The sequence below is a fragment of the Oryctolagus cuniculus genome, chromosome 6, assembly GCF_964237555.1.
Source record: "Oryctolagus cuniculus chromosome 6, mOryCun1.1, whole genome shotgun sequence".
Classification (NCBI taxonomy): Eukaryota; Metazoa; Chordata; class Mammalia; order Lagomorpha; family Leporidae; genus Oryctolagus; species Oryctolagus cuniculus.
In genome coordinates, this window is record NC_091437.1 from 124948206 (window position 1) to 124969188 (window position 20983).

Consider the following 20983-nt stretch of genomic DNA (forward strand, 5'->3'; position numbering starts at 1 on the left):
TTATCTATAACCATAATAAAAAAAATGGCTTTGTCTATAAAGTTTACTAATGAGTTAATCTTGTTTAATGTAGGCTAATAAAAAGTAAAGGTGGCCGGTGCAGTGGCTCAATAGGCTAATCCTCCGCCTGCGGCGCTGGCGCCCCGGGTTCTAGTCCCGGTTGGGGCGCCGGATTCTGTCCCAGTTGCCCCTCTTCCAGTCCAGCTCTCTGCTGTGGCCAGGAAAGTGCAGTGGAGGATGGCCTAAGTCCTTGGGCCCTACAACTGCATGGGAGACCAGAAGAGGCACCTGGCTACTGGCTTTGGATCAGCGCAGTGCGCTGGCCACAGTGCACCGGCCGCGGCAGCCATTGGAGGGTGAACCAATGGCAAAAGGAAGACCTTTCTGTCTGTCTCTCTCTCTCTCTCACTGTCCACTCTGCCTGTCAAAAAGAAAAAAAAAAAAAAAAGTAAAGGTGTAGACCGGCGCCGTGACTCACTAAGCTAAAATCCTCTGCCTGCGGCGACAGCGCCCTAGTTTCTAGTCCCGGTTGGGGCACCGGATTCTGTCCCGGTTGCTCCTCTTCCAGTCCAGCTCTCTGCTGTGGCCAGGAAGGCAGTGGAGGATGGCCCAAGTCCTTGGGCCCTGCACCCGCATGGGAGACCAGGAGAAGCACCTGGCTCCTGGCTTCGGATCGGTGCATCACCGGCCGTAGCGGCCATTTGGGGGGTTGAACCAATGGAAGAAAGACCTTTCTCTCTGTCTCTCTCACTAACTCTGCCTGTCAAAAAAAATAAATAAATAAATAAATAAAAGTAAAGATATAAAAGAAGAAAATTAGATTTTAATCCTGAAATTTATGCATGCTAATTTTTTTGATAAAGTGTACTTCATTTAAACATAGCTGATAATAAAGAACATGCAGCCAGTATATTGAAATGCATCTTGAGTCTTACTGCCAGATATTCTAATTAAGTAGAAATTGAAGGAACCTCTGTCTTTAATAAGCATACTACATGATTTGGGTCCAGCAGACCATAGTAGATTGTTTATTCTTTCCTTCTCTCATTCCACAGCCAAATCTAACGTCATCATTAGTCTACACAATTATTATAGCATGTTCCTAATTTAATCCATTTTGTAGGGTCTCCAGTGTATAATGCGTGCATTTCCAGCAGCTACACAGTACCACCAACTAGTTTGAGATAACAGGAAATTAGACTTTCTTTTTATGTTATCAGATTCTTTCACTTCTATTCATATATTATAATGTTTATAATTAGTAATTTTGTATGTTGTAATATAAACATTTTAAAAGGTAACTTTTTAATAGCACATAAATTGTTTAGCAATTTTGTTTCTAGTATATGTGCTATTAATTACACAGTATTGAGTACTTTGTATTTCAGGTACAAACAGTAGTTTACTATAAAGTGACTATTGTGTGTTTGTTCTTCCCAATTTCTTTATCAGGTGATGCTTTTCCTTGGACCATCAACTTGCATCATTTTAGCATATATACCCTCCTTGGAAAACAAGTGACTCTTTCTTTAGTGGAGCCTATGGGCTGTACCTCTACCCTAGCTGTCACATCTCAGAAACTCCTCGCTACGGGACCTGATACTAGACATTCATTTGTTGTCTGTCTTCATGTTGACCTAGAATCACTGGAGATAAAATGCTCTAATCCCCAGGTTGGTACATTTGATTTATGAAAGGAAATTAAGGTAATGCAATTTTAAAAGAATTGTTTTCTATTTTGGTGAAAGAGTTCTCTTCTATGAAGCATCGTATCTTTTTTTTTTTTTTTTTACAGGCAGTTAGACAGTGAGAGAGAGAAAGGTTTTCCTTTTTCTGTTAATTCACCCCCTAAGTGGCTGCTGCGGCCAACGCGCTGCGCCGATCCAAAGCCAGGAGCCAGGTGCTTCCTCCTGGTCTCCCTTGCGGGTGCAGGGCCCAAGGACCTAGGCCATCCTCCACTGGCTTCCCAGGCCATAGCAGAGAGCTGGACTGGAAGAGGGGCAACCGGGACAGAACCTGGTGCCCCAGCCGGGACTAGAACCCTGGGCGCCGGCGCTGCAGGCGGAGGATTAGCCTAGTGAGCCGGGGCGCCAGCCAGTATCTTATCTTTTTTTTAAACTGGGCCATCAGATCAGGGTGGTTAAATTAAGAATTGCTTTGAGGGGCCAGCGCCGTGGTGCAGTAGGTTAATCCTCCGCCTGCACTGCTGGCATCCCTTACAGGCGCCAGTTCGAGTCTCGGCTGCTCCACTTCCAATCCAGCTCTCTGCTATGGCCTGGGAAAGCAGTAGAAGATGGCTCAAGTCCTTGGGCCCCTGCTCCCGTGTGGGAGACCTAAAGGAAGCTCCTGGCTCCTGGCTTCAGATCGGCACAGCTCTAGCCATTGTCGCCATATGAGGAGTGAACCAGTAGATGGAAGACCTCTCTCTTTGTCTCTCCCTCTCAGTGTCTATAACTCTACCTCTCAAATAAATAAATAAATAATCTTTAATAAAATATTTTAGAAAAAGAATTGCTGTGAAGCTGTCTCAAGTTTTGTAATTTAAACTCTTCTGAAAATGTCATGGTGACAGCATAAATGCGTCTTTTGGCTGATGGAATAAATTCAGTTGCAGATGTAAGGCTTCTAATCACTAAAGAACTATTTTGCTTCCTGACTAGAAGAGTATGTTGTGATGGTAATTGTTTCACTCAGATTTGCACTCAGAACTTCTTGACTCATCATGTAATATTTTTAAAACGAAAATAGCACTGTTTACTATTTTGTTAATTGTAAGATTTCAGTTGTCCTAGGATCATTATATTATTCAGTTTGATGATTTGATACGAATTGAGATCACCTGGGTTTGTGCAAATTTTTAATAGCTTAAAACTTTTAAAGTAGGTTCAAATGTCATTCCGTGTTTTATAGACCCTCCTTATCGATGACCTTTCTTTTCTTCTCCCGCCATATACTATGCTGTTTAGTATAAATTTTTTATAAATTTGTGTACTTTGAAAAGATTTGACCTACTGATAATATTGATGAGGGCCTTATTAAAAAATCCATATAATTAGAATTATAATAAGGCATTGATATTAAACATACACTATTGTAAAATCTTTTTTTAAGATTTATTTTATTTATTGGAAAGGAAGAGCAACAGAGAGAGAAAGAGAAATAGAGATAGAGAAGCAGCAAGAGAGAGCACTTCCATCTGCTGGTTCACTCCCCAAATGGCCTCAACTCCCAGGGCTGTGCCAGACCGAATTCAGGAGTCAGGAGCTTCTTCCAGGTCTCCCACATGGGTTCAGAGTCCCATACACTTCAGCCATCTGCTGCTGCTTTCCCAGATGGATTGGCAAGGAGCTGGATTGGAAGTGGAGTATCCAGGACTGGAACTGGTGCCCATATGAGATTCCAGCTTTGCAAACAGTGGCTTTACCTGCTAAGCCACACTGCCGTCCACCTCCCCCCACCTTTTTTTTTTTTTTTTTTGAGATTTTCTGTCATAAAATCTTAAGAGCTCTTCCACCATTATGTTTCTTTGAAAATAAGTAGTGAATACTTTTGAATGATACTAAATATTGTGGTTTTAGTGGTCACTTGCCATTCTTTTATGACCAATAGGGATATATTCATAGAATAGAAAACTTATGAAGTGATTTACTATCTTTTAGATTACTCTCAGAATACTTCTGCTAATGGTTGCTTAAAAATGTTTCCAAGGGGAAATGAAACTGTGATGGGTTGAATTGTGTCCCTACACAAAGACTTGTGAAGCTCTAACCACTTGTATCACAGAAAGTGATCTTGCTACGTGATAGGGTTGTTAGCAGATAATCAAGGTAAAATGAGTCCATTAGGGTGAACCCTAATCCATTGTGACTGGTACTTATAAAGAGGGGAAACTTGGAGATCCACAGAAGGTAATGTGAAGATGCACTTGGCAAGTACCATCTGAACACAGAACCAGACTTTGAATTGAATTGGTGCAGCCACCGGCCATCATGAGAAGCTCAAAAAGGAGGGAAGGAGTGATTTTTAGAGTCGAAGAGGGTATATGGTTTTCATAGTACCTTGAGAATTTTAGCCTCAAGAACTGTAGACAGTAAATTTCTCATTTGAAGCCACCGATTTAATTATCCTTTATTATCCCAGTTCTACCAATAAAATTTAAAGAACAAATTCAACTTCTGTAGATCCTGTGTCACAGAAGTTAAAAAGAAACTCATAAGAGATCCATTCATAATATGGCAGCATAAAACCACCTCAGACTACCTTCTGTTTATATACTGTGGTAAAAATGCAAAAATTAACAGTTGACTACCACATAAATGAATGTTTTCAAATTCTTTTGACTCTCAAATTTTAAAAAAATAATTAAATTGCAAAATGACTTGAATATAGAAATATTTTCATGGTGTTTAGAGGAAAGCAGTGTGAATGGAGAAATAGAAAGTTTAAAAAATCAACTGAAATTAAATTTTAGAATTAAAAATTATATCTGAAAGAAGAAAAGTATATGATATGAGCTTGAAGGTAATATGGAGTTGGCAGAAGAATCACTGAACTCATATATAAATCAGTAGAAACTATTTTATTTTGAAAGCTAAAGCAATAAAAATATTAAAAATGAGCAGAGCTTCAGTGGTTGTGGTTTAAAAGCATCTAATATAATGTAATTGTAATTCCAGAAAAAGAAGAGAGATTCAGGCAGAAAAAAAATGAAGAAATAATTGGGTAAAACTTCCCAAATATGGGAAGACAGGTTTTACATATTCAAGAAATTTACATAATCCCAAACAGGTTAATGCAAAGAAAAATACAATTGGACACATTGTGTCCTGAAAAAAGAATGACAAAGTTTATAAGGGTGTGTATTTGGCAAATTTGTTACATTGCCATTTGGGATGCCCACATGTTATGTCAGGGTAGCTAGGTTTGAATGTTGGTTCTACTTCTAATCTGACTTCCTTCTAATGGGCACTCTCAGAGGCAGTGAGTGATGACTCAAGTATTTGGGTCCCTGACTCTCATGAGGGAGAGCTGGGTTGAATTCTGTGCCCCTGACTTCTCTAGAAATTTGGGAATGAACCAATAGATGGAAAATCTCTCTTGTCTCTGTCTCTCTGCATTTCAAATAAAATTAATAACATTTTTTAACAACTAAAACATAATAATATAAAAAATCCAGGAGATCACTTTTAAGAAAAGACACATTACATATAAGAAAGAATGATTTTTTTTTTTTTTTTGACAGGCAGAGTGGACAATGAGAGAGAGAGAGACAGAGAGAAATGTCTTTCTTTGCCGTTGGTTCACCCTCCAATGGCCGCCGCGGCCGGCGCACTGCGCTGATCCGATGGCAGGAGCCAGGTACTTCTCCTGGTCTCCCATGGGGTGCAGGGCCCAAGCACCTGGGCCATCCTCCACTGCACTCCCTGGCCACAGCAGAGAGCTGGCCTGGAAGAGGGGCAACCGGGACAGAATCCGGCGCCCCGACCGGGACTAGAACCCGGTGTGCCGGTGCCGCAAGGCGGAGGATTAGCCTAGTGAGCCGCGGTGCCGGCCGAAAGAATGATTTTAATCAGTGCAGATTTCTCATTAGAAACCAGCAAAGTCCCGGTTGCCCCTCTTCCAGGCCAGCTCTCTGCTGTGGCCAGGGAGTGCAGTGGAGGATGGCCCAGGTGCTTGGGCCCTGCACCCGCATGGGAGACCAGGAAAAGCACCTGGTTCCTGGCTCCTGCCATCGGATCAGCGCGGTGCGCCGGCCGCAGCGCGTCGGCCGCTGCGGCCATTGGAGGGTGAACCAACAGCAAAGGAAGACCTTTCTCTCTGTCTCGTCTCTCATTGTCCACTCTGCCTGTCAAAAAAAAAAAAAAAAAAAGAAAGAAACCAGCAAAGATGGATGGCATTGAAACTATATCTTTTCTCTATTTTCCATAAACATTTTTATTTTTCTTTCTTTATTTTTTTTTAAAGATTTGTTTATTTTATTTGAAAGGCAGAGTTACAGAAAAAGAGAAAGGGAAAGGCACAGAAAGAGATCTTCCATCTGCTGGTTCACTCCCCAAATGGCTGCAACAGCCATGGCTAGGCCAGTACAAAGCCAGGAGACAAGAGCTTCTTCCAGGTCTCTCATGTGGGTGTAGGGGCCCATCACTTGGGCTTTCCTTCAGTGCTTTCCTAGGCACATTTACATGGAGCAGGATCGAAAGTAGAGCAGCTGGGACTCGAACCAGCACCCATATGGGATGCTGACACTACAGGCAGCGGCTTCACCCACTACACCACAGGGCCAGCCCCTTCTACAAACTTCAAAAAGAATTTTTTTATAATAAAGAGAACAGATTACATATATTTCATTGGTACAATTCTAAGAAGATAATGATACATCCCTCCCTCCCTCTCTCCTTCCGTCAATCCCCTCCTTCTTTTCTATTTTTCTTCACATGAGAGATCTGGATTCATTACCAGGCTTCTAGCTTCAGCATGCCCTGGCTCAGCCATTGTAGCCATTTCAGGAATAAACCAGTGGATGGAAGATACTTCTCTCTCCCCCTCTCTCCCCCCTCTCCCACTCTCTCTCCCCCCTCTCCCCCTCTCTCCCCCCTCTCCCCCTCTCTCCCCCCTCTCCCCCTCTCTCCCCTCTCTCCCCATCTATCCCCCCCTCTCCCCCTCTCTTCCCCCTCTCCCCATCTATCCCCCCCTTTCCCCCATCCTTCCTCTCCCCCTCTCTCCCCCCTCCCCATCTATTCCCCCCTCTCCCCCCTCCCCCCTCTCCCCATGTATCCCCCCTCCCCCTCTCTCTCCCCCTCTCTCTCCCCCTCTGCCTCCATATCTCTCTTTCTCTCCCTCTCTTTCTCTCCCTTCCTCTCCCTCTCTTTCTCTCTCTCCTTCTCCCTCTCCTTCTCCCTCCCTCTCCCTCCCTTTCCCTCCCTCCCCCTCTTCTCTTTATACATATATAAAAATGTAGGATGCAGGCATTATAGGTGGCCCAACCCACTGAGCCACAGCACCAGACCACAGGATGCCTGCTTTCAACAGATGTTCCATAGATTAAAGTCCACAGCAATTCACATTAATCTAGATAAATATATAAAGATAAGAAAGAATATAATTTTTTGTGCATGGAAAAATGCTAATAGAAAATCTCAGAGGAGTCTAAGAGACTACTACTAAAACTAATAAACATACCATGATTTCAGAAAACAAAATTAATATATAAAAACCAGTTTTAGTTTTTTTATTATTTGTTTTTATTTTTATAAGATGAACAAGTTTCATGTATTTTATTAATACAGATTTAGGAGCATAGTGATACTTCCAGTTCTACCCTCCCTCTTACACATGCTCCCATCCTCTCTACTCATTCCTTTCTTATTCTTTCTTTTCATTTTTATTAAAACATAATTTCAGTTTATTTTATAATCAAGCTTAACCCTCCACTAAGTAAAAAATTCAACAAATATAGTAAGAAGGAAAAAACATTGATCCTCAACAGAAGAGACAAGAGCTGTAAATAATAAATCTCAGAATGTCAATTTTGCTCATATAGACATTACATTTTTTGTACTGTATTAGTTACCATAGATCAGAGAAAACATACAATATTTGTCTTTTTTGGACTGCCTTATTTCACCAAGCATAATGGTTTCCAGTTGCTTTCATTTTGTTGCAAAAGACAGGATTCCATTCTTTTTTCATTACTGAGTAGTATTTTAAAGTGTATATGTACCACATTTCCTTTATTCAGTCATCATTAGATGGACATCTGGGTTGATTCCGTATCCTAGCTATTGTGAATTGAGCTGCAGTCAACAATGGGGGTACAGATAACTCTTTAATACACTGATTTCATTTCCTTTGGCTAAATTTCCAGGAATGGAATGGCTGGATCATATGGTAGATCTATTTTCAGATTTCTTTTTTTTTTTAAGATTTATTTATTTATTTATTTATTTGAAAAACAGAGTTAAACAGAAAGAGAAGGAGAGGCAGAGAAAGAGAGAGAGAGAGAGAGAGAGAGGTCTTCAAGCCACTGGTTCACTCCCCAGTTGGCCACAACAGCCGGAGCTGCACTGATCCAAAGCCAGGAGCCAGGAGCTTCCTCCAGGTCTTCCCACACGGGTGCAGGGACCCAAACTTTTGGCCATCTTCTACTGCTTTCTGAGGCCATAGTAGAGAGCTGGATTGGAAGTGGAGCAGCCAGGACATGAGGGATGCTGACACTGAAGGCAGCAGCTTTACCCACTATGCCACAGTGCCTGTCCCTTGCCTTTTTCTTAACTGAATTGTTTTGTTGTGGTTGAGTTTCTTCAGCTTTTTATAAATTCTGGATATTAATCCTTTATCAGTTGCATTATTTGCAAATATTTTCTCCCATGTCCGTTCCCTTTGTTGAGTGTTTCCTTTGCATGGCAGATGCTTTTTAGCTTGTTGTAATCCCATTTGCTTAATTTATCTTTGCTTTTGCTTCTGGGGTCTTGCAGTGTTTCCCTAATGTTCTCTTCTAGTCATAGTAGCCCTGGACTTTTTTTATTTGGAGGGGCTTTATTATTGATTCAATCTCTGTCTTGATTATTGGTCTTTTTTGGCTTCCTACATCTTCATGAATCAATTTTGGTAGATTGTATGTGTCTAGAAATGAATCCATTTCTAGATTTCCCAATTTGTTGGAATATAGCTGTTGTAATTACTGATGATTCTTTTTATTTAAGTGGTATCTGTTGTTACATCTACCTTTTCAGCTCTGATTTTATTGTTTTATTTTATTTTATTTATTATTTAATTATTTTATTTATATTATTTTATTTTATTCTCCCCCCCCCCCCTTTTTTTTGTTTGGGACAATAGTGTATCAGTTTTGTTTATTTCTTCAAAAAAAACAGCTCTTCATTTCACTGATATTTTGTACTTTTTTTGTTTTCAATTTTGCTTTCTTATCTAATTTTAATTTTTTCTTTCATCCTACTAATTTGGGGTTTGGTTTGTTATTGTTTTTCTAGGTCCTTGAGTTGCATTGATTCATCCTTTATTTGATGCCTGTATAATTTCTTGACAGACAGTAATTGGTCTCAACTTTCCTCTTACCACTGCTTTTGCAATATCCCATAAGTTGTTTTTTTTTTTTTTTTTTTTTTTTTTTTTTTACTTGAAAGACAGAGCTACAGAGAGAGGTAGAGCCAGAGGGAGAGAAAGAGAGGTCTTGCATCTGCTGGTTCACTCCCCAAATTGCCACAATGGCCAGACCCAAGCTGATCCGAAACCAGGAGCCCGGAAGTTCTTCCTGGTCTCCCACACAGGTGCAGGGGCCCAAGCACTTGTTCCAGGCCACAGCAGAGAGCTGAATCAGAAGTGGAGCAGCCAGGACTTGAACCATTTCTCATATGGAATGCTGGCACTGCAGGCTGGGGCTTTAACCTGCTACTCCACAGCTTTGACCCCTCCCATAAGTTTTGATATAGTGTATTGTCATCTTCATTCATTTCCAGGAATTTCCTTATTTCCCTTTTGATTTATTCTATTATTGACTGTTCATTCAGTGGCCTGTTGTTCAGTCTCCTTGTGTTTGTATATTTTCTGGAAATTCTTAGGTTGTGAATTTCCAGTTTTGTTCCATTGTGGTCTAAAAAGATACATGGTATGATTTCAATTTTTTTGAATTTGATGAGACTGTCTTTATGGTCTTGTGTATGGTCTATAATAGAGAAAGGTCCACACACAGATGAAAAGAATTTATATTGTTGAACTGTGGGATGAAATGTTCTGTAGATATAAGTTGGATCCACAGTGGCAATTAGTTCTGTTGTTTCTTTGTTGATTTTCTGTCTAGTTGGTCTGTCCTTTCATGAAAGAGTGGTATTGAAGTCTCTCATTAATACTGTATTGGAATCTGTGTCTCCTTTTAGATCCATTAACATTTATTTTAAATAGCCAAATGCCAGGCCATTGGGTGTACATACATTTATTATAGTCACCTCTTGTTGAATTGATCCCTCAATCATTATATAATGCCCTTCTTTGTCTCTTTGAACAGCTTTTGTGTCTATTTTTTTTATATTAGAATGGCTATTTTTTTGATCTTAGGATGGCTACTCCTGCTAGTTTTTGCTTGCTATCCATTAGCATGGAATACCTTTTTCCATCGTTTTACCTGCTACTCTGCTCATGATCTAGCTTCCTGCTATTGCTCTTTCTGGGAGATAGTATGTTAATAGTTCAGGTACTTGAGTCTCTGCCACCTACATGGGTAACCTGAATGGAATTCCTGGCTCCTAGGCTAACCCTGGCTAACCCTGGCTGTTGCAGGTATTTAAGAAGTGAATCAGTGGATGGAAGATTTCTTTCTCCCTGTGTCTCTTTCTCTCTCTGTGGCTCTGTCTTTTGAATTAATTTTTTTTAAATATATAAGAAAAAGATGAACTATTACAGAAGAAATAGTTGGAGATGGTAGATTTTTTAAATTCATTGTTTTGTTTAAAAGTAGCTTAATCTCTGTGTAAAGCCACAGATAATATCCCCCTGCTTGTTAGATTTGCATAGCAGGGACCTCTTACCTTAAGGACTTAGGACAGACTATTACAGCTATGCTTACTACCCTGCTCAAATTGTAATCCCTGCTAAACAAAATCAATTCTTATCATATTGTGATTTTAGTCTTAGACTCTGCTATCAGTAATCTTTTTGAAATTTTCTTTTACTTTGAGATACTCATTCGTTTTGTGATTTTTTTTATGGTATCTTTTAAATGTAATATTGTCACAATAATGTATCTTTATTTTTCTACCTCTTTTGGACCTAAGTCTAGAGTTTTTTGTCATTTAAACATAAACCAAGTCAAAGCTGTATTTGGCTTGTTTTTTCCTACTTATATCTAGTCATTTTCTTTTACCCTTTCATTCATCATTTGGTTGCTAGTTACTCTATCATCCAGCTCCCCAGACACCAAGATTCACAAGATTAGCCAGGAAGTTTGAGATATTTATGAAAATGCTTCGTTAATTCAAAAATGCTGTGTGAATATCTTTTTGTTAGTTTAGACTGACCCTGATTAAAATGTGAGACCCTCTTTATGAATGAGTATTACTTTCCCTAGTGGGATGTTAACAATATTCCTGAAGACAGTTGAAACCACAAAAATAGCACAGCACTGAAAAGCCAGTGTGTTCTCAAAGATTTGGTGAGGGGTTAATGCTCTTAATATTCTCATGTGCTCTAAATATTCTCATTCATCATCCTAAATTGTAATGATAAAACCTCAGAATCAACTACACCTTTTTTCTTTAGCTTACGCTTCCAGACTTGCTCTGTATTCTGTCAAAATTCTAAATGATAACTTAGTTTTTGTTTCCCAAATGAGTTCAGCATATATTTACTGAGTACTACATGTAAGACAAACCTAAGGGAAATAAAGATGAATAAAACAAAATCATGTATAGCTACATCACAATCCAACTATTGAAAATCACAGATAAATGGCAAGTCTTGAAGTATCACAGAAAAGTGCTATATGACACAAAATTATTGAACCTAGATTTGATCAATACCTTTTTATAAGACAGTATGAAGGACAGAAAAGTCACATATTTACATTGTAAAAATAAAAAAGAAATTTAACCAAGAACTATAAATCCAGCAAAAATGACTCATTTTCTCTTTTATTTCTACAAATTTTAAACCAGTTGTTTTTGGAGCAGTAGAACTTTGAGATATCAAATGGTCTTGTAAGACTTTCCTGTTTGTTAACTTTTTGATGATATCCTATTTGTACAAAACTTAAAAACACTAAAATCTGGAGGTTGCTTTTAGTCTTAGAATTGGTGGCGATTGTCACACTACAGTTTTTCTTGTAACAAAGTCACTTGTCATTGACTACATGTACTTCCTCTTAAGTGGCTTTGATTGCCATAATGTTTCAGTACAACCTGTATGATAAAAGTTGAACATTTATCCCCAAATTTCTTCCCTTATTTCTTTTTATTTATTTATTTATTTTTGACAGGCAGAGTGGACAGTGAGAGAGAGAGACAGAGAGAAATGTCTTTCTTTGCCGTTGGTTCACCCTCCAATGGCCACTGCGGCCAGCGCGCTGCGGCCGGCGCACCGCGCTGATCTGAAGCCAGGAGCCAGGTGCTTCTCCTGGTCTCCCATGGGGTGCAGGGCCCAAGCACCTGGGCCATCCTCCACTGCACTCCCTGGCCACAGCAGAGAGCTGGCCTGGAAGAGGGGCAATCAGGACAGAATCCGGTGCCCCGACCAGGACTAGAACCCGGTGTGCCGGCGCCGCAAGGCAGAGGATTAGCCTAGTGGGCCGCGGCACCGGCCCTTATTTCTTTTAAAATTTGGAAAATATGAATTCTTTGTTAGCAGCTTTCTTCTTTGTAAATAAAGATGTTTAAGCTTTGTGTCAACGTTTGACACTTTAAACATACAATATACTTGTTGAATTTCATACTTTTTAATGGAATCAATTTAAAAAGTAATGATTTGGTTTAATGGTTAAAAGAATCACAAGTAGTGACAATAAAAACAGCATCGTTTCTTTAAGTGTATAAACTTTATGCACTTAGAAGTCTATGCAATCTGCTTTCTTTGGCTTACATTCTCGATTTATCAGTACTAATTGTTTAAGAAAAAGCAAGATAATCTTCAGAAATTTGATTGCCAATAAAGTTATTATAGAGAGAAGCTTATTCATAAGTATAAGTGACAAAATAAATAGAACTAAATTTTTCAAAGACCTTTTGGAGATATATAGCCATTAGATTATTTTTAAACTGAAATAGCTAGAATCTAATATTTGTGACATTGTTACACAGAAAAGCAGAAGAAAACTGTATACTCAAATACTGTTTTATATCAAGTAAGGGTTGACAACACTGTTTTTATGCATCTGTTCTGCCCACATAAGAAGCCAGCTTCATCATCTGGATGTGTCCTGGGGCTGAAACTTCTTATAAATATGAGAATTTCACTTTTTAAAAAAATGGCAAACAGAATATGGTATCCAGCTGTGGATTTGCTTATATATTGTGTTTGCGTTTTTTTTTTTAACTTGGGCTTGTTTTATACAGTATATGGCAATAAGTTGTCATACAAATTCCATGATTAATGCTTATTTATGAAGTCTTGTGTAAATATCTTAGAACTCAGTCAAACAATGTGCAAGTTAAACAGTTTTTTTCCCCTGAATATTGGAATGACATATCCCAAGGGAATAGTAGATTGGCTATGTTCTTTATCTATGTAAGCCTCATATGTAAGAGTTTCCTTTTAGTATTTTATGTTATATCATTCTTTCTCAGTTTGTTTTGCTAAGAAAGCAACCTAGTTTCAAATTTATTACTCAGAAAAATAGAAAAATTGTTTGGAAATTATTCAGAAATAAGGGTGGTAATTATTTCTTATTGCACCAAATAAATACATATAGTAACACTTTTTTGTTTTATAATTTTGATTCTATTCTCTATTTAGGAGGCATTTGTATTTGTTCTCTTGTTCATATATTGAAGTGTTCCATTATAATCTGTGTTTATATTACCATGTTTTTAACCCACAAAAGTGCTTACGTGATTGTAAAATATCTCACTGTAAATATGAGGGAGACTTCAAGTATGAATAAGTAATGATCAGTGAAATACTACATTTGTATGTGTGTATTCTTGTTTCCCCAGACTACTTTACTTTCTCATATGTAGTATTTTAGTGTGTTGTGACTAGAAGTTGAAAACCTTCTTTCTTCTTTTTCTCTTACACTCAGGTCCAGCTCTTCTATGAGCTAACTGATACCATGAATAAGGTCTGGAATAAGATTCAGAAGAGAGGCAATCTCAATCTTTCTTCAACCTATCCAGAGACAATTGCCGGGCCTGTCCCTAATTCTCCAGTTAGAAGCAGTGTAGGCACAGCTCCTCCGGATACTAGCACATGCAGCCCATCTGCTGACATTGGAACTACTACTGAGGTAAGTGTTTTTGAAAGATTTTGTTACCAAGTGAAGGGTGATACATACATAACACAGAGTTCCCTATGGTGACTGTGAATGAAGATGACCTCACCACTCTGGAAGCTGTCAGATTTAGAAGACGCATTAAAGAGCTGTGGTAGCTTTGAGTGTGTATTGCTGTTCCAATTTTAGGTACATCATTTTTTTAATGATTTATTTGTATTTATTTGAAAGCCAGAATTACAGAGAGAGATCTTCCATCTGCTGGTTTACTCTCTAAATGGCTGCAGCGGCCAGGGCTAAGCCAGATCAAAGCTAGAAACTTGGAAATACATTGAGGTCTACCTTCTGGGTGGTACAGGGCCAAAGTACTGGTGCCATCTTCAGCTGCTTTCCCAGGCACATTAGCAAGGAGCTGGATGGGAAGTAGGGCAGCCAGTACCTGAACTGACACTCAAATGAGATGCCAGCATCATAGACAATGGGTTAACCAGCTAGCCATAGGTATAATGTTTTTATCACTGTGAGTTGATTGTAGTAGTTCAGAACAGTACAGCTCTGTAGAATGTTAAAAACTGAGACACAGTAAAGGTACATTTCCTTATAGGTGTGGAAATATCTAAAGTAAGTGAAAAAGAGATTTATGTTTCTCCTTTACCTCTTTGCTTCTCCTCTTTTTTGAACCTCAGTATTGTTATTGCCTTTAGTTAACAACAGTTACCAACCCTGCCAGATGCAATGCATTCTCCTTCTTTCTTACCCAACCTTAACTTCACCCAGCAAACCAGTGCGCCTTCATATAACAAAGACTGCATAGCACCCTCTCTGCTATACTGAAATGAAATAATTGCATATATTTATAATTTTTAAAATGTATAATTTTATTCATTAATTTTGAAAGTCTGAGATACACACATGCACACACACACACACACACACACAGACCTTCCATTCACTGATATACTCTACAAATACAAGTGACAGCTAGGGCTTGACCAGACCAAAGCTAGGAGCCAAGAACTCCATCCAAGTCTCACACATGTTGGCAAGGACATAAGTACTTGAACTATCACCTGCTGCCTCACTGGGTATGCATTAACAGGAATCTGTAATCTGAAGTGAACCCAGGCACCCCAGTATAGGATACAGGTGTCCCAAGTGGCATCTTAACCATTGTGCCACATCCTCAACCCCAGTCTTTTAAATAAAATATAAGGGATAAATAAAAAAAATTCTTTTAAGGTACAATAATTTGTATTACATTGTTTAATTGGGTTGGCATGGCCACAATAGAAGCCCCAGTGGAATAGTCAGGTTCATGAATTACTCTGAATGTGATGTCTATGAATAGGCTGTCAGGTCTGCTAAATAGCATACGTGGTATTGCTGTTGATGCTATACTTTTCTGAAATAGTAACAAAACTCTTAATATAGTTTCAAACAAAATATCATTCAAGGCCGGCACCGCGGCTCAATAGGCTGATCTTCCACCTTGCGGCGCCGGCACACCAGGTTCTAGTCCCGGTCGGGGCTCCGGATTCTGTCCCGGTTGCCCCTCTTCCAGGCCAGCTCTCTCCTGTGGCCAGGGAGTGCAGTGGAGGATGGCCCAAGTGCTTGGGCCCTGCACCCCATGGGAGACCAGGATAAGTACCTGGCTCCTGCCTTCGGATCAGCGTGGTGCGCCCGCCGCGGCGCCCATTGGAGGGTGAACCAACTGCAAAAGGAAGACCTTTTTCTCTGTCTCTCTCTCTTACTGTCCACTCTGCCTGTCAAAAAAAAATATCATTCAAGCTTCCATTTCAGTTCAGTAGTTGTCTTGTGGAATCTCTTAGTGTTGAAATCATGCAAAATTAAAAAACAGAATTGCTGGGGATGGCATGGTGGTGCAGCAGGTTACCCATCACTTGTGGTGCTTCCATCCTGCATTGGAGTGCTGTTTAGAATTCTTGGCATTCTGCTTCTGATCCAACTTCCTGCTAATGGACTTGGAAAGACAGTGGAAGATAGCTCAAGTACTTGGGTCCCTGCCACATGCATAGGATACCAAGTGCTGTTGCACTTGGGGAGTGAACCAGTGGATGGAAGATGCATCTCTCTCTCTCTTTTTCTCTCTCGTCCCCATTCCCCACCCCCTTTTTTTCACTCTGGTTTTCAAATAAATAAATTTTTTTTAAAAATCATTTTGGGGGCGGAGCCAAGATGGCGGAATAGTGAGGGCGTGCACCGATAGTCCGGGAAAATTTAGTTTAATAAAAGGGGAGTTACGGTAGCCTCAGAAAAAAGAACCAGGAAAATATTGCAGACGAAACTCTTCTGGATCCAGTGGGCGTGAATCGGAGGACCTACTGGGAGAACAAGGTCGCCCACCGCGCGCGAAAGCCGAGCCGCAGGACCGAGCCGCGCGACTGAGCCGCGGAAGCCGAGCCGCGGAACTGAGCTGCGCAAGCGGCAGGGTCTGCGCGCAAGTGCTCGAAGGGGAGTGCAACAGCGGGGAGACTTGGGACGTCCAGGGCTCTGAGTCCACACATCGGCGCTGGAAGGGGAGCAGACCTGCGTGGAGAGCGTGGGAGCCCACAGTTCAGGACACCAGCGGCAGACTCAACACACCAGCGCTGGAACGCGAGGTGAGCCGAACCTCAATAACCTGAGACACCGGCAGGCAAGCGGAGAGAGGAGACTAGAGGGAACGACCCCCGGGGGGGGGACTTCACCAAGCTAACTGGAAGAGAGAGGGGAAAAAAAAAGGTGACTGGTACGGACACGGGTTTCTCTCTCTCCGCTCACCTCTCAAGGGCAAGCAAGACAAAGAGCAGGCGCCATCTTGGACATACGTCATGAGCAGAGCGACCTCAGGTCTGCACCGGCCCTGAGCCTAGCAGAAAAACCTGACTCTGGGCGGGGCGAATTAACAGGAGATTAGGACCTAGTAAATTTGTGGTGCTACTGAACTGAGACTGTGAAAAAAGAGACGGTGGGGGAGAGAACTCACGGAATTCACATGAGCACTCTCCAGAGACGCTACAATTCCGTAACTTTGGCAACCCAGTGGGAGACTGAAGGAGAATTTGAGCCCACTCTGAGGGCCAAACAGATTCCCTGTGTGGTCCTTGGGAAAGAGCTTCCGATCTCTGGCTCCTGTGGGTATATCATTTGCCTGCTAACTACCTCCAACTTCGTTCAGCTGTGCAGAATAACTTCCCTTTTGAATCAAAAAAAAGAGAGAGAGAGAGAGAGAGGTTTACCACGCCTAACCTGGGAGTGTCACCTTTGGCACACCAAACAGAGCTCTCAGGCCACACCCATCTCAAGCCCTAAGGCTCCATCAAAAACAGATAGTCCACTTAATCTAGAGTCATAGGATAACAAGAAAAAGCACCACAGTGAAGAAACCAAATATCTCCAATATGCCAAATAACAAACGCAAAAACCAAGGTAATAAAAACAAGGAAGTCACCATGAAGCCCTCAAATGAAAAAGACACCCCAATTCAAGATTATGAGGATGATGACATAGAAGAAATGCAAGAAGCAGATCTCAAAAAATTGATAAGAACATTAAGAAGTTCTCAAAAACAAATTCTTGAACTACAGAAATCCTTAATGGACAAGATAGAAAATCTCTCTCGTGAAATGAAATATTAAGGAGGAATCAAAATGAAACGAAACAACTAGTACAACAGGAAACTGGGATAGTGACTGAAGTGAAGAATTCAATAGATCAAATGAAAAACACAATAGAGAGCCTTACAAACAGAATGGGAGAAGCAGAAGAGAGAATATCGGACTTAGAAGACAGAGAACAGGAAAGGATACAGTCAGACCAAAGAAAAGACGAGGAAATTAGAAATCTAAAACATATTGTCGGGAATCTTCAGGATACTATTAAAAAACCCAACATTCGGGTTCTAGGAGTTCCTGAAGGCATGGAGAGGGAGAAAGGATTAGAAGGCCTTTTTAGTGAGATATTAGCAGAAAATTTCCCAGGTTTGGAGAAGGACAGAGAAATCCTAGTACAGGAAGCTCACAGAACCCCTAATAAACACGACCAAAAGAGATCCTCACCACGACACGTTGTAATTAAACTCTCCACAGTGAAACATAAAGAAAAGATCCTAAAATGTGCAAGAGAGAAACGTCAGATTACTCTCAGAGGATCTCCAATCAGACTCACAGCTGACTTCTCATCAGAAACTCTACAAGCTAGGAGGGAATGGCGAGATATAGCCCAGGTACTAAGAGAGAACAACTGCCAGCCCAGAATATTATATCCTGCAAAGCTCTCATTTGTGAATGAAGGTGAAATAAAGACTTTTCATAACAAACAGAAATTGAAAGAATTTGTTGCCACTCGTCCAGCCCTGCAAAAGATGCTTAAAGATGTGTTACACACAGAAACAAAGAAACACGGTCATCAATATGAAAGAAGGTAAAGGAAGGAAACCTCACAGCAAAAGATCACAGGGAATTCAAAGCATATATTAGAACTTATCTTTGGCAAATGGCAGGGCAAAGTTACCACTTATCATTAGTCACATTGAACGTGAATGGCCTGAACTGTCCAGTTAAAAGACACCGATTGGCTGATTGGGTTAAGGAACAAAACCCATCTATTTGCTGCTTACAAGAAACACATCTTTCCAACAAAGATCCATACAGACTGAAAGTGAAAGGCTGGAAAAAGATATACCATGCCAACAGAAATGAAAAAAGAGCAGGCGTAGCCATCTTAATATCAGACACCATAAACTTTACCACAAAAACCGTTAAGAGAGACAAAGAGGGACACTACATAATGATTAAGGGATCAATTCAACAGGAAGATATAACAATTATCAATGTATATGCACCTAACTACAGGGCACCGGTTTATCTAAAAGATTTGTTAAGGGACTTAAAGGGAGACTTAGACCCCAATACAATAGTACTGGGGGACTTCAATACTCCACTCTCAGAAATAGACAGATCAATAGGACAGAAGATCACCAAGGATACAGTAGATTTAAACGACACTATAGCCCAAATGGATCTAACAGATATATACAGAACTTTCAATCCTACAGCTAAAGATTTTACATTCTTCTCAGCAGTACATGGAAGCTTCTCTAGGATTGACCACATACTAGGCCATAAAGCAAGTCTCAGCAAATTCAAAAGAATTAGAATCATACCATGCAGCTTCTCAGACCATAAAGGAATGAAGTTGGAAATGAACAACTCAGGAATCCCTAGAGCATAAGCAAACACATGGAGATTGAACAACATGCTCCTGAATGAACAATGGGTCATAGAAGAAATTAAAAGAGAAATCAAAAATTTTAAGGAAGTAAATGAGGATAACAGCACACATACCAAAACTTATGGGACGCAGCAAAAGCAGTGTTAAGAGGAAAGTTTATATCAATAGGTGCCTACATCAAGAAATTGGAAAGGCACCAAATAGATGAGCTTTCAATTCACCTCAAGGATCTAGAAAACCTACAGCAAACCAGACCCAAATCTAGTAGGAGAAGAGAAATAATTAAAATCAGAGAAGAAATCAACAGGATTGAATCAAGAAAAACATTCCAAAAAATCAGCCAAACGAGGAGCTGGTTTTTTGAAAAAATAAACAAAATTGACACCCCATTGGCCCAACTAACTAAAAATAGAAGAGAAAAGACCCAAATCAATAAAATCATAGATGAAAAAGGAAATGTAACAACAGACACCACAGAAATAAAAACAATCATCAGAAATTACTACAAGGACTTGTATGCCAGCAAACAGGGAAACCTATCAGAAATGGATAGATTCCTGGACACATGCAACCTGCCTAAATTGAACCAGGAAGACATCGAAAACCTAAACAGACCCATAACTGAGACAGAAATTGAAACAGTAATAAAGGCCCTCCCAACAAAGAAAAGCCCAGGACCAGATGGATTCACTGCTGAATTCTACCAGACATTTAAAGAAGAACTAACTCCAATTCTTCTCAAACTATTCAGAACAATCGAAGAAGAGGGAGTCCTCCCAAATTCTTTCTATGAAGCCAGCATCACCTTAATTCCTAAGCCGGAAAAAGATGCAGCACTGAAAGAGAATTACAGACCAATATCCCTGATGAACATAGATGCAAAAATCCTCAATAAAATTCTCGCCAATAGAATGCAACAACACATCAGAAAGATCATCCACCCAGACCAAGTGGGATTTATCCCTGTTATGCAGGGATGGTTTAATGTGCGCAAGACAATCAATGTGATACACCACATTAACAGACTGCAGAAGAAAAACCATATGATTATCTCAATAGATGCCGAGAAAGCATTTGATAAAATACAACACCCGTTCATGATGAAAACTCTAAGCAAACTGGGTTTGGAAGGAACATTCCTCAATACAATCAAAGCAATCTATGAAAAACCCACAGCCAACATCCTATTGAATGGGGAAAAGTTGGAAGCATTTCCACTGAGATCTGGGACCAGACAGGGATGTCCACTCTCACCACTGCTATTCAATATAGTTCTGGAGGTTCTAGCCAGAGCTATTAGGCAAGAAAAAGAAATTAAAGGGATACACATTGGGAAGGAAGAACTCAAACTATCCCTCTTTGCAGATGACATGATTCTTTATTTAGGGGACCCAAAGAACTCTACTAAGAGACTATTGGAACTCATAGAAGAGTTTGGCAAAGTAGCAGGGTATAAAATCAATGCACAAAAATCAACAGCCTTTGTATACACAGACAATGCCATGGCTGAGGAAGAACTTCTAAGATCAATCCCATTCACAATAGCTACAAAAACAATCAAATACCTTGGAATAAACTTAACCAAGGACGTTAAAGATCTCTACGATGAAAATTACAAAACCTTAAAGAAAGAAATAGAAGAGGATACCAAGAAATGGAAAAATCTTCCATGCTCATGGATTGGAAGAATCAATATCATCAAAATGTCCATTCTCCCAAAAGCAATTTATAAATTCAATGCAATACCAATCAAGATACCGAAGACCTTCTTCTCAGATCTGGAAAAATTGGTGCTGAAATTTATATGGAGGCACAAGA

The 20983-nt window shown here is 40.0% G+C and overlaps 1 protein-coding gene across 18 annotated transcripts in view; it reads left to right on the plus strand.

The window, feature by feature from the left end:
- VPS13B (vacuolar protein sorting 13 homolog B) overlaps positions 1-20983 on the plus strand; it is a 778478-nt gene that overhangs the window by 377166 nt on the left and 380329 nt on the right. For all 18 annotated transcript variants that reach the window (XR_011389260.1, XR_011389259.1, XM_051844655.2 and 15 more), the window contains 2 exons: positions 1453-1673; positions 13745-13948. Coding sequence is in view for 16 of the 18 variants with exons in the window: in XM_051844655.2 (XP_051700615.2) it covers positions 1453-1673; positions 13745-13948 (425 nt within the window). In the remaining 2 variants the exon portion in view is untranslated. The remainder of the gene's footprint in view (positions 1-1452; positions 1674-13744; positions 13949-20983) is intronic.